General features: G+C 40.5%; 1 protein-coding gene across 29 annotated transcripts in view; it reads left to right on the top strand.

Moving 5' to 3' along the window:
• Positions 1 to 12,051: 12,051 nt before the first annotated feature.
• The window catches only part of SNAP91 (synaptosome associated protein 91), a gene marked incomplete at both ends in the record, with an annotated part of 119,807 nt that continues 117,327 nt past the window's right edge, over positions 12,052 to 14,531 (top strand). For all 29 annotated transcript variants that reach the window (XM_084227825.1, XM_084227801.1, XM_084227798.1 and 26 more), the window contains one exon: positions 12,052 to 12,181. In XM_084227825.1, the coding sequence (XP_084083951.1) occupies positions 12,052 to 12,181 (130 nt within the window). The remainder of the gene's footprint in view (positions 12,182 to 14,531) is intronic.

Below are 14,531 nucleotides of genomic sequence, written 5' to 3' on the forward strand. Positions count from 1 at the left end.
GAGAAGTTGGTCAAGTAAATATCTGGGGAATGATTACAGGCAGAGAAAAAGCTTGTGGGAAGGATAGAAAATGAGGAGGCCATTGGAACTTGAAACCAATGTAACTTTCATAAAAATTTTAAAGTTTAATTTTTTATGTTCCTTAAAATACCTGAAATGAAAATGAAAATTCAAAATAATAGATCATAGGTTCAAAAAAAAAACAGGAAAGGGAACTGAAATAAATCCAGCATGGTTAAATCATAGTAAATGAGAGAAGAAATAGGGGGGCTGGGAGTTGAGGCAGGGGTGAGATCACTGAGGTCATCAGAGAAGAAATTAAAGAGATTGTACATTATGCTAAAAGCAATAAGAAGTCATTGAAGTTTTGGATGGGGAATGAGATCATCCACTTAGCTATGTAGATGTATGAAGGCTGTTCAAAAGAAATTTATAAGAGTAATTATCAATGTGTTGTACACAATAGTGATTCACTCACTTTCAAGTCTACTCATATGTCCCTCCGTCATGAACCTTCACCTTGGACCATGGTATTTAAGATGACATCCCCTCTCCTCCTAGGCTGAAGTCCAGATTCTTCTTGCTCTTCTCTTTGTCCATAGCATTTGTCCCTTCCAACCATTTTAGATAATTTACTCATGTATTATCTCATTGTCTATCTTCTTTTGCTAGAATGCAAACTCCACTGAGGCAAGGACATTTTTTTCTAGAAAATTCTTGACATGTGGGTTCTCATCAAATAGTTGTTGAATTAATTGCATCTCACATTAGCATTTAAAACTATATTGTAAGATGATTCAAATCCTTAATTTAAAATAATGGTTTCTAACTAGCAAAACATATACACGATTTAATTCTTAAATATGAAACTTATAGCTGCAGTAGCAATTCACCATAAACTTATTCAAGTTTATGGAAAAATATGTTTGACTGATAAAATATCAAATATAATTGAGCATATTTTAGGAAGAAAGATTATCAAATTTGGTTAAGAATCATGGGGTCATAGTGGCAATGACAGTTATTTTATAATGTTGTTTTGCTAAAAACAAAAACATACTGTCATGCTAGCAAAATTACAATATTATCATAACACAGCAGAGATTAACCCTTTAACCTACTTTTGAATGACTGAAGCCTAACTTGAAAGTGTTTTAAGGACTAATCTGCAGTTGGCAGGTTACAGCTTGTGACAGTGTCTAGAATTCGTTGGGAAAAAGCCAGTTAATTTGCAAAAGATGCCAAGCAGTCTTCTTTAATTTCCCTGGATATTTAACCTCATGTAATTAGAGTTCCCAGTTTTAAAATTTTAAATTAAATTTTCCAGAAAAATTCACTCTCATCATCAGTGTCATGATGATGACACTTATATTTCCCATTCATTCATTCATTCATTCAACTCACTTATTGAACAACTACTGAGTTTTAGGTACTATGATAGATATCATTAACTCACTCATCAAACATTTATTTATATTGAGAAGACACAAATTTTAGTGTGTAAAGTGAGTCAATTACATAGGCAAAAAATTGATTCATCTGTAAAAAATATGCAGAGGCCTAACTAATAATAGAAAACTTTTGGTTTGCATTAAAAGAAAATAACTGATTAGCTCTAGTTTTAAAGTTATTTTGGATATAAGGCTAAAAGCAAGAAAATAAGATTACAGTTGAAAATCTTTGTATTACACATATATGGATATGTTAAACCAAACATAAATATCAAAAAGTAATTCAATAATTTTGTTATGATTAACAGTCTAAGGAAATACATTTGCATATTATTGAAAGTCTGCTTTCTAAACAATTTGAATACAGCCTACACATGAAATTGTCATGCAAACTAATAAGACTTAAGCAAGGCAGAGTTCTTGTAGAGCTTGATTTCTTGCCTTCATTTCTAGAAATGAAGCTGCTTTATTCATATTTTCAGAAGCAGTGCTGTTCCAAGTCTGAATCAAACCAGCTAGTATCTAAGAATTTCTTTTAAGTCCAGTTCAAGATATTCTTTTACCAGCACTCTTACCAATGTTGGAAACTTGCACCTGCCCCTGGCTGACTGACTGAGCTCTGCCTCCTCATGGCATTCTTGCCTGGATAACATGGTCCTCGGCTCATTGTAGCTAGTGAATACCAGCATTTTCTGGCACAGTGAATGTTATATGTGCAATTTGGTCCTAGCCATTTGTGTCTTGAACCCTACAGAATAACTGAGGTCTATATCTTATTTCTTTATCCTTCTGTAGTTGGACCAACCTGAATAAAGCACACCTTCTTTCAAGCAACAGCTAAATATGTTCTTACATAAATTCATACTTGATAAAAATAGACACAGATTGTGCCAGAATATTCTCCCACAATTATAAGAAAACCTTTCATTCCATTAGTCCCAGATATCCTTCAGCATTATGAAGGTAGCTTATATTATTTATTTCTCATGTAATTGTGATAATTATTATTCCTGTAGTTTCTTTTTTTAAGATTTATTTATTTATTTATACAAGAACCGGGGTACAGGCCAGATGCGTGGGAGGGTGAGAGGATTCATCAGAGACAGAACGGGGAGCAGAACAGGCAGACTGACGCAATACACTGCTGAGGGGAGCAGTGGGCAAGACAGGAGAGGTCTGCTTGCCATGTGGGACCCTCGCTGGCGGGCTGGGATCAAACCAGTGCTGCAGAGGCTGTGGACAGCTTCACAATGTGACGCTCAAGCACCTGCACCACGGGGGGATGCCCTGCAGTTTACATAATGAAAGAAATTTTCTAACTTTGGAGTGAGTATATATCTACTGACCTGACTTTGGACAAACCTCTATGATAAAACCTATCATGATCAGAACCTTTCATACATTCCAGGAGAGCAAGTCATGGTGCATTGTTTGATGCTAGGTACATTGGTTTCCTGGATTAACGAAGCCAAGATGAAGCTGGAGAAGTTTAGAATCAGTAAGGTATCAAACTCCAAAAAGTATGTCTCTAACCTTCCAGTTGACAGTGCCACTTGAGATAGTCACTATGTAGAACAAAGTGGTGAGAGACTCTCCAGCAATGAATTCCTTGACTGTGGACAGACCCCTAGTGCATTTAGATGTATGAAATGGAGCAGATGAGAATGAAGATATGGAAATGCCTCCATGGTATTCAGCCAGATAATTTCTTGAGTTTTTTTTTTTTAAATGACATTTGAAAGCTCAAGCAACTGTAACTAGAGAAAACACAAGTGCTATTTAAAGGATTTACTGATGCCTACTAAGTGGCAAGGCTATAGTCTGCTAGGGGCCTATAATCCCCTAAAGGTAATGTATTTAAGCAAATATAATCACCATTAATGGCTTATGAGCAACAGATTATATACATGAGGTAGGTCTAAAACAGACGCAGCCACATAAACCCATATTTCCTACTATAGTTGGAAATCAATCAATAGTATTTATATACATAGTTCAGATGGGTTATGACTCCCTAATAGGGACCATGTGGTCCTTACAATCAGTAACATCTACAAGTGTGAACAACAGCAATCACAAATAAACCTGCAGTTGCCAAATAATCTTTCACTGTATAGGCAAAGGGACTAAACTGTAGCATCCCTCACCCCCCACCCCCACGCCGGGGGGAAAAAAAAAATCTTCAAATATACAAAGAATATATGTTACCTCAGAAACACATACAACTTCAAAATTTAGTGAACTATGAATGAGAAACACTTACTTGTCCTTAGGAGACAATGCCACATAAACATTATTAATAGACATTTATTTGACTCATATTTCATTGCTTTTGACCACGAAGTGGAAGTTGTAATTTTTTTTTTTACAATGTCAATGTTCATTCTTTCTTATCTGCAAAATATTGAGTGGATTTGGCAGAGGCTTCAGAATAAAATCAGTAACAATAGAATCAAATTGGCTGTCAATCCAAACCTAGCAGATATAAGAGATGCTATTGACACTGATTCAGGTGTCATTAAACCAAATGTACATTTCAGAAGCATCTGATAGAGATATAACAAGTATCAGTGATACTTGTTGCCAGATAATCTAGTGATAAATGATGCCAGATAAATGATGCCAGATAATCTCTTGAGTTTTTTTTAAATGACATTTGAAAGCATTACAATGATAACAAAATTAACCCATTTTTAGATTGAATTAGACAAAATTTTCAGGTCAAGATGTCCCTTGATCAAGTCAATAGTGTCTGTAAATGTAAGGAAGTATAATAATCAACTCATTCATCATTAATCTCTATGTGGCAAAAAATAGGCACTCTAACATTATTTTCTCTATTTCCTTATATAAAAGTAAAAATGTCATCCTTCATTGAAAACTTGGTTCTCCAAACTAACATTTATTTAATTAAATCAAATTTTATTGATTTACCACTGGCTTATAATACCATATAAGTTTTAGTACAGCTTCATGTCTCCATATGTGTCTAAACCTCACTATACCCATCCCATCACCAAAGTTCTAATGTCATTCACAATATCAAATTGACCTCCTCTACCCATCCATCCCTCTGCCCCTAAAGTAGCCAAACAATTTTTCTCAGAGTCTGAGATGTATTTTTGTTGTGTTTGTTATTTGCTTGCTTCATATGTATCCCATTTATGATAAAGCCATCCCAGTAATTAATTGTCTTTTACTTTCTGACAGGACACTTAGCATAATCACCTTGAGTTCTATCATGTTGTTGCAAAGGCAAGATCATATCTTTTCTAGTAGCTGAGTAGTACGCCACAAGTTCTTTATCCATTCATCTATCAATGGGCAGTTAGGTTGTTTCCATGTCTTGCCTATTGTAAGTAAAGCTGTTAAAAAGGGGTGCAAATATCCTTTCAAACTAGCGTTTTCCTATTACTAGTGTTTTCATGTTTTTCAGAAAAATACTTAAGAGTGGTATTGCTGGGTCATATGGAATTTCTATTTTAGGTTTTTAAGGAATAGTCAGAACATTCTACATCCCAACCAACAATGTGTACAAGAGTTCCTTTTATTCCACACACTTCCCAACACTTGATTTTTCAATCTTTTTATATGGGCCATTCTCACTGGTGTGAGGGGTATCTCATTGTGCCTCTGATTTACATTTTCCTTGCAATAAGTGATACTGAGTCTCTTTTCATGTGCTCCATTGGCCATCTTTGGGGAAGTGGTTGTCTTTGGAGAAGTGTCTATTGAAATCTTCACTCAATTTTTAATGGGTTATTTCAAAGTAACATTGTAAAAGAAAGGAAATTATACATTTTGCTTCATTTTACATTTATTTGGGGCTTAATTTCAGAACTTCCATATCAACATGGCCTGAGTATTTGAATAAACTATAAATGCAGAGTCTTCTAATTTTCTAGACCTTTTATACAATGCTCTGTTATATGTAATGAATCCCTAACGATGGAAGCATAAGTCCTTGAACAAAGGACAGTACCCAAAGCAAGTAGAAAAGAAATTCAGTATTGTTCAACATTGCCTCAATAAAAAAAGAAAGAAATTCAATATTACAAATGCATTATGCCCTAGAAAGAGTAAGCCTTACTTGTTTTAGTCAAAATTAGTTTAAACAGTAATGTAGCAGTTCGTTTTCATCTGGTTATTCAGAACATCAAATAATCTAAATTTTCCATTTCTTTTTATGTTCTCTTTATTGGAGAAACAGAAATGGTTGACTGATACAATTAAAGTTGATAATTGATAATTATAACTGCTGTTGATATGGATAATGATTTTTGACATGACAACTTCTTAGGCCAGTAACATGTATATTCCAGTTACACAATGTGAGCGAGCGAGAGAATATCAGCTCCCTCCAGGGCACTACCGAGCTCTGGCCACACAAGGATACATGTGGGGTCTTCTGGTAAAACCCATACAAAGACTTCTCTAGTGGAGTTTGGGTCACTCACACTAAACAGCTCAGAATATAAAGTGGGCTGTAGACAATACAAACAACCAGGCACATAAGAAAAAGTAAAATTCTGAGAGAAAAACAAAAGAGATACACTCTTGATGGTGAGGCACACTAGCTGAGACCTCACAAGCTCTTAAGTTAGAAGTTTGGGAAACTTTGTTCCCTAGACAGATTTTCCCGATGGATCCTCTTTTTTCTCAAAGAAAAATCTTCTCCCAAGAATTCCCCTGCAATGTCTCTTTGGATTGGAAAAAGGAAAAACAAACTGTTGTTTGTAGCAGTATGTACCATACAATGACTATTTGCATATGCGTATGTTTCTTCTCCAGTTTCCTGAGAACAATAGGAATTCAGTCCTACCCATGATGATATTTTTTTTAGGATTTATTTATTTATGCATACAAGGACTGGGGTACAGGCCAGAGGTGGGGGGGGGGTGAGAAGATACACCAGAGACAGAGTGGAGAAGAGAATAGGCAGATTGCTGAAATACACTGGTGAGGGAAGCAGCGGGTGAGTCAGGAGGGGTCTGCTGAGCCTTGTAGGTAACTCCCTGGCAGTGATCGAACTCGTGCTGCAATGGCTGTGGATAGCTTCAGAGGTTGTGTCTTGACAAGGGAGGGTCCCATGATGTAGTAGTCTGGTTTCACATCTCAGGTGGCTTTTTCACTTTAGAAATAATCGTTAAATGGGTTTTTAACCATAACCATAAACTGTGCTATTGATTATAAATGCTGTTGTTTCATTTGATAGCAGTAACAATCCTGGTGGATTTTGTGATCATGCCCATTTTACAGATAAGGAAATTAAGCCCTCAAGGCTTCTGACTTTGCTCAAGTTCACACAGCTAGTAGGGGTTAATTCCAGAGAATAAAACTGGGATTTGTCTAATTCCATAACCCAAGATATTAGCTACCATACATCTTAGCCCATAAATTTTTAAGAACTTTTCTGACTAAAGAGCTAATTAATATTATGAAATGAGTTTCTCTTGTAATACTATTGTACATTTATCAAAAGCAACATGTGCAGTGGAAAGAAAACTAAATTGGAAGTTTGAGGATTTCAGAAAGTTTTTCCTGTTACGTACAACTTGGCCTGGGTTTTGAAAAATGAATAGGAATTTACTTGGCATGTGGAGATAAAACTGGAGGAAATAGTTCATTATGTTATTTTAATTTATCTGCAAGTAATTTTTTATCAGTTGTCAATTTTTGGGGGGTACATCTCAGTGAATCTTAAGTAAATGACTTAACTAATACTTATGAAAGTATAGGTGTCTCTGTAAGTTCTTCACAAGGGTTTTACTGTTGTGTATCATTGTGGCAGTTGGTCATCCAACTCCATAGTCTCCCACCCTTGAGTCTGGGCTGTGTCTGTAATTTGCTTTTGACCCATAGAATACAACAAAACTGATGCTGCAGGACGTTGGAGGTAAGCCATAGACATCTTATATTCAACAGTTTCCACCTCAGTTTTTGGGGGTGATCACTTTTGAAGCCAGTCATCATGTAAGAAATACAACTACCTGGGCCATTCTGCTATGAGAAGCACCAGCCACATAAAGATGCCCTGTGTTGGTGCTCTGGTTGAAATCTCAGCTAAGCTTTCACTGAATAGCCTGCATCAGCTGCCAGGCATGTGACTGAGTCAGTCATCTTGGGCAGCCCAGTATACTCCCCATGACTACAACTGCTGCAGTCACCTGATTGCGGCATAGTTGAGAGATTCTCAAACATTTTCCTACTACCACCCAGGAGAAGAATGTTCTGGTGTGGGGCAGTCTCCCATGCATAATACCAGAGGTGTGAGGAGCATACCAGAGACAGACTATGGCTTCCTATGCTTCCCAGTATTATTGCACTAACTTATTATATGTGATTTTGTATTGTTATAACATTGACCATGAATCTAATCCAATTTATTTTAAAAAATCACTTACAGATTGTATTATATTAGCCATTACTGGAGACATGTTACTTGCTCCAAACCTTTCAGCTAATACCAACAAATATGATGCCATATCAATACTGGACTGCTAGAGAATCATTTTTCTACACTATTATCTAAATTTATGTAAATTGTCCAATAATGGCATATTCTTTTAATGTCCATACAGTGTTCTCCCTTCCATTTCATCCCTAACATTGCAAATATGTATCATCTCATTTTTCCTTGACTGGTTTGTTTAGGACATGAATCAATTTTGTGAACTTTTTTTCAAAGAAATAATTCTGATTTCGTTGACTTTATTGTTTGTCTGTTTTGACTATTGTTAATTTTGCCTATTATTTTCTTCTTTCTCCTCATGCTGAATTTAATTTTTAGGTTTTCCTAATTTCTTTTTTTTAAAGATTTATTTATGCATACCAGAGCTCTGGTACAGGCCAGAGATGCAGGGGGGTGAGTGGACTTACCAGAGACAGAGTGGGGAACAGAACAGGCAGACTGAGTGAAATACATTGCTGAGGGGAGCAGCAGGCGAGACAGGAGAGGTCTGCTGTGCCATGTGGGTTGCTCTTTGGCCAGCTGGGAATCGAACTCATGCTGCCCTGGTTTTTCTAATTTCTTAAGGTTGAAAATTAAGTAGATGTTTTTAGGTCATTCATTCCTAATCCAAACATTTTAACACTAAAAGTTTCCTCTAATCAGTGATTTACCTGCATTCCACAAATTCTTACATGCTGTGTTTTCTACTCTCATTTGACTCAAAATAACTGAGTTTTCCTATGGGAGAGTAAGACCCAGGGATTATTAAAATGTGTTGTTTAATTACCAGGTGTTAGGAATTTCCAGTTATCTATCTGTTATTGATTTGTAGTTAAATTCCATGCTAGTAAGGAAAGAGTTTGCATGATTTTTGCCTTGTTTTAAATGTATGAGACTAGCTTTATAACCCAGAATGTTGTGTATCCTGGTGAACAGTCCATGTGCACTTGAAATAATGTACTCCACTATTGGGTGGAGTACTTCAGAAATCTCAATTCAATCACATACATTGATATGGTTATTTCAAGTTACCTATCCCTGTACTAGTTTCCTGTCTACCTGTTCTATCAATTACTGAAAGTGTTGAGACCCTCATAATTGTGGACTTGGCACATTTCTCTATTGGTCCTGTTTTAGCCCATTTTGAAGCTCTGTTTTTAGGTATATAAACATGTAGCATTGTTAGATACACTTGATGAATTTTTATCACAATGAAATGTGCCTCTTTACCCCATGAATATTCCTTATTATAAGCCTATTTTGTCTGTATTAATATTACCACTCCCGCTCTTTTTTTCAGGCTTATTGAGGTATAAATTACCAATTTGAAATGTATAAATTGGTAAGTTTTGAGAAATATATGCAGTTATATAACCATCATCACAATCATGGTCTACAACATTTCTATCACTCCAAAAGTTGCCTTTTACCCTTGTGAAACCAAACTACTCTCTCATCCCTGCCATCTGATATCCTTTTTGTCTCTAACATTTTTGCCTTTTTCAAGTGTTACCTAAACTGAATCACAACAGTATTTGTTTGGGTTGGGATTCTTTGACTTGGCCTTATGAATCTGAGATTCATCTCATTTGCTAGTTTGTTCCTTGTTCCTTAGTAGTATTCCCTCGTGTGGATGTACCACAATTTGTTTATCCATTTATATACAGAATAACATTTGGGTTTCTTCCAGTGTGGAGGATATACAGGTGAACAGGATATCCTGTTCACCAGGATACACAACATTCCATTATAAACGACTTTGAGTATAACTTTTTAATGGAAATGTATTTTTATTTCTCTTGGGTAAATATCTCTGGTGTTGCTAGAGCACATGGTAAGGTTAATATTTGAGACCTAATATTTGAGGTCTTGGGCTTTCTTTCCTTAACCATCATGCTTTGATTAACATTCTAATCTCCCAACAGTTATGAAATCTTGTCTTCATACTGAACACCATATTAAATAAAAGAGGAATGCTCAACAAAACCGCAACATCTGTAGATAATTGATAATTTTGTAAATAGAAGCAGGTAAAGGAAAAATGTCAAAAAAAATCACAAATGAAGTTCTGATCTTGAGTCTATTTTGAGAAGTCAAACTTTCTTTTTAGGTTAGAATAAATAAGTCTTTGAAAATGTCAACACGTGAAACTATGAACGGAGCCCAAATTCCTATTTAGAAATTCATGTATGCAATTCAAACATATTTCAACCATTTAAGCACTTTAATTGGCGGAAATTACTTCTTAAGCGTACGGGAGTTTCCTTTACAAACCCAAATGTTTACTGTGAATATCATCTGGGACTCGATAGATGGCTTGTTACTTAATTCGTCTTTGCGACCGACCTCAGTACGCATTGGATACTAAAGTGGCTACAATTACCTGTCCACCCCAGTTTCTGATTGTGACTGAGACAAGAAGAGAACGCCTTGGAGTGAAAGCCAAGCAGGTAAACGGGCGCGTTTGGTTGGCAGAACCTGACATTTTCAATGGCCCTGCCCGTGCGGGCCGCGGCAGCCTTTGACAACCGTGGGAGTCAGAAACAAAACGTAGCGGAGAGAGGGGGCCGGGCTCTGCTAGGCAGCGCGCGACGACGCCCCACCCTTGGCCTTCACCCAGAGGCACACGAGGCGCACCGCGGCGGGGCCACGCCAACGCCCCCGCGGCCCCCAGCGCGCCCCGCCGCCGGCCGGCAGGTGTGCACGGTGCGCGCGCGCGCAGTGCGTGTTGGGTGCGGGTCCGGCGGGCGCGCTGGCGGCGGGGCGCCTAGCGCAGGGTGCTGGGCTCGGTGGGTGTTGGCCTCGCCGGCTCCCCGCCTCCTTCCTCTCTGTCTGGACGGGGATGCTCTGGCGCGGCGGCCCCTCGCCTGTAAGCTCGCGGCCCCGGGGGGCGGCGTGTGTGAGTAGCGGGGAGGGGGCCTCCTGGCGCTCCGGGGAGAGCGCGCCCGGGTTTGTCCGCTGCCGTCACCTGACTCGCTGGAGCAGCCACAGCTGAGGTGGGGGCGGGGATGGGGACGCAGCGCCGAGTGCTGGGGAGACGCGGCGGCGCTGGTGGAGGCGGGTTCTGGCTCTCGGGGCCACCAGCGGCGGGCGCAGGGACCGCGGAGTGGAGGGCGGGGGCCGGGCCTGGGCAGGAGTGTCGCGCCCCGGGACACCGGGTCCCCCTGCAGCCGCGCACACCCACCCGGCGGCGGCTTCCCTCGGCGGCCCAGGCTGCGCTCATCCCGCGGCGGACGGCGCCGTGCCCGGGGCGGGGTGAGTACCGGCGACCCGGGGTTCGGCCCCCTCCCCCGTGCCAGGGCCGGGCTGGGCTCCGGAGAGGATGATCCTCGGGCGCGGAGAAAGGCAGCGGCTGGGTGACAGCTCCGCGCCGCGCTCGAGGGCGGGTGGAGGGCTGGGCTGGGCTGTCAGCCTGTCTGCTCCGCTGCCAGGAAGGGCGAGGCGCTCGGAGACTCGGGCGCCTCCGCAGAGCCCCGGGCGGCCCCTGCGGCGGGGATTTGGGGGCGAGGAAGGCGGCCCGGGAAGGCCCTCGGCGGGGCTTTGGAAGCATCAGCGAGGAAGGAAAGGGAGGCGCGGGCATAACATGGCGCAACGCTAGGATAATCCTCACCACCAAGGGAGGACGAGCCCCATTACTGCAGCAGCGCGAGGAGGAGGAGGGAAGCGGTCAGGGCTTGGGTATCCGATCCATTTTCCGAAGCCTGCAAACTGCTGGGAGGAAGCGCTGCGCCCGGGAGGTGGACTCCTGGTGGGCACGGCATCCAGGGCATAAGCCCGAAACACGCTGGAGCTGGTCTGGCACCTGGGAATCAGGTTGCAGAGAAAGTGCTGAATGTTAGCGGGGGGCGCCGGAAGGGTGGGACGGGGTTACTGTCACGATGCTGGGACCGGAGCCCGCCCTGGGGTTCCGTGACGACCCCCCCCCCCCCACACACACACCTCCATCCAGACAGTCTAGACCGCGTCGTGGGAGAGGGGCTCAGCGCGTCGCTGGCTCGGAGAGGTGCAGGGCGGGGACCGCGGAGGAGAGAGCCGCCGTGCGGCTGGAGGAGGCAAGGCCTGGGTACGCGGAGGGTAGGGTCTGCAGGTTAAAGCAGGACCGTATCTTCTTTCCCGCAGAAGAGGAGGCGGTAGACGCGGCCGGAGAAGATGTCGGGCCAAACGCTCACGGATCGGATCGCCGCCGCTCAGTACAGCGTGACAGGCTCCGCTGTGGCGAGAGCGGTCTGCAAAGCCACCACTCATGAAGTGATGGGCCCCAAGAAAAAGCACCTGGACTGTAAGCATCTCTTTATATAAGTGGAACATGCGCACGGCAGAGGCGCCCTGGATGCCAGCGGCGCGGCCTGGGCTCCCTGTAGATAATGCTGCAGCTTTGGCAACTCCGGGTTGGGCAGCCCCTGGGCTTGACATTTCCAAGCTTGCAGGTGTCTCCTTGGGTTAGCCTGCAACTGTCCTTGAGCCATTTTTATTTCTTCTGCTGATTTCCAAGGTCTTGATGGGGGGGGGGGGAGTGAGTGTGTGTGTGTGTGTGTGTGTGTGTGTTTTACTATAAAGATACCCAGGAATTGCACATGCTGGGTTAGGCACTTTTTAACTCTTTTTTCCTTTCCAGGTTAGAGGAAATTAGAGTTGCACAGTCATAACCAAAAATAAATAAATAAATAAAGAGGGATTCGTGGAAGGTCAAATTTGGCACCCTAGTTTCCTTAAATACATTTTGCATAGTTTTTAAATACTTTTTCAGTATCACTGCTGAGATTTTGTGTGTGTATGTGTGTGTGTGTTGTAGGTAACCATATCACATTGAAATAGAGTCCAGCAATTCTATGTGGAAATTGCACTTCATATGATGGTGATTTCATTTTACACATCCTGACACACTTCTTTGTCCCTTTCTCGGAAACTGCAGGGTGGAATGACTGTGCTGTGGTCAAAAAAGGATGTACTTTCCCAGCTTTTGAGAGGTGCAGTTTTGAATGAAAACAGTTAATTTATGACATGTTTCTTTAATAATGGTTATTTGATGGGAAAAAGCCTTTAATCTAGTTAGAAATGTATTTCTAACATAAATGTTCCATTTGATTTAACATAGTAAATTTTTTGTTGTTGAAGGACAAATAGGCTTAGAATAAGGCTTTCACGAGCTTTGGGTAGTGAGGTTCTTATAAGTAAGGCTACATCAGAATAGTTGCTCTGGTTGCTTTTAAGGCTTTTTGAGTTGCTCAGGATCTGCCCTGTTATGGTTTATGGTGTTTATCAGTAAAGAACAGTGTTGGTAGGAGAGACACAGGTATAGCCATACTCATTTCCCATTTGGCTTCCTTTACCCATTTCTGGTTTTCTTTTGCTGCAGGCCCTCTACAGTGTCTGCCTCATGCAGCTAAGAAAATGGCAGCAGTGTTAGAATTGACTTTAGTCCCATTATCTGTATAAGGAAAGCTTGATGAAGCTTACAGCTGCATATTACTATAAGGGTTATCCAGCCTTGTGTGACTGTCATCTCATAAAATTGAATAATTTTGATTCTAGATGCTTGTCTGATGAGAAAACGCCATACTCCTTTCCTGAGGGAATGTTTAACAAAATTGGTTGATTACAGTATCATGTGTTATATTTGAGAGAGGCCTCCAGGGCCAGGGCACCTAACAGAAGTAGAAATTATAAATTCATGACCAGCTCATTTTGCTGCAGCATGCTGAATCATTTAGCCATCTTTCTATCAGTTTCCCCAACTCTGGAAGCATGACTCATGTCTTCAAGGTATGTGTCAGTCTAACAAATCTTCATAGTATGAAAGAGAGCGGTTATAGTTTTGCTAAATGCTAGAAAGTGCAGATCAATACATTTCAGAGACTATTCACAGGTTGGAGTATTTCATTAAAACATTAGTCAGATAAATTTTGACTTTTCCATCTCAGACTGTTTAGTGACATTGATCTTGCAGCTCAGGAAAGGTCATTTAATAATTTTCAAGGTGGGAGATTTTTATCTTATGTCTCTAGCATGCTAACAATTGGGGTGCTATTGAAGATATGGAATATAGGAAGATTCTGTGTTTAAAGAAAGCAGCTGAGTAGGAACTTATACTGAAATATTAATATCAATAACCATATGAGCTACACTTTTATTGAGCAGTTGCTATATGCCAAATTCTAAGCTTTGCATTATTAATTTATCACTGCTTAACAGATTCAAGGAGGTAATTAACTTTTATAGCTTTTAACCACTACGCTTAATTGTTATCTGTGGTTTATTTAGTAATACTCTCTATTAACAGAGTGGGGGAAAGAAGTATATTAGTCTGCATGGTCAAGTCATCAAAACACCCATCCTGTTTGTATGACATTGTGTGGAACTGAGCTCTTTAACCAATTGCAATCTCTACAATATGCATGAAGAATTGTGTAACTTAAGCAAATGAGCAAAAGACAAGAACTATGGAGTTCATTTTTTTTATTTTTAATATTTTACTTTTCCAACAAGTCATGAAATAAGTGATCTTTGTTTAAAACCAATTTGGGGGTAGAATTTGGAAAGACAGAGATAACATTACTAACATATCCTACTTTCTAAAAAGATGATATATGAAATCTGAACATATGTTATATGTATAGAATTGTAAGAGA

The sequence above is a fragment of the Talpa europaea genome (genome assembly GCF_964194135.1).
Source record: "Talpa europaea genome assembly, chromosome: 2".
Taxonomy (NCBI): Eukaryota; Metazoa; Chordata; class Mammalia; order Eulipotyphla; family Talpidae; genus Talpa; species Talpa europaea.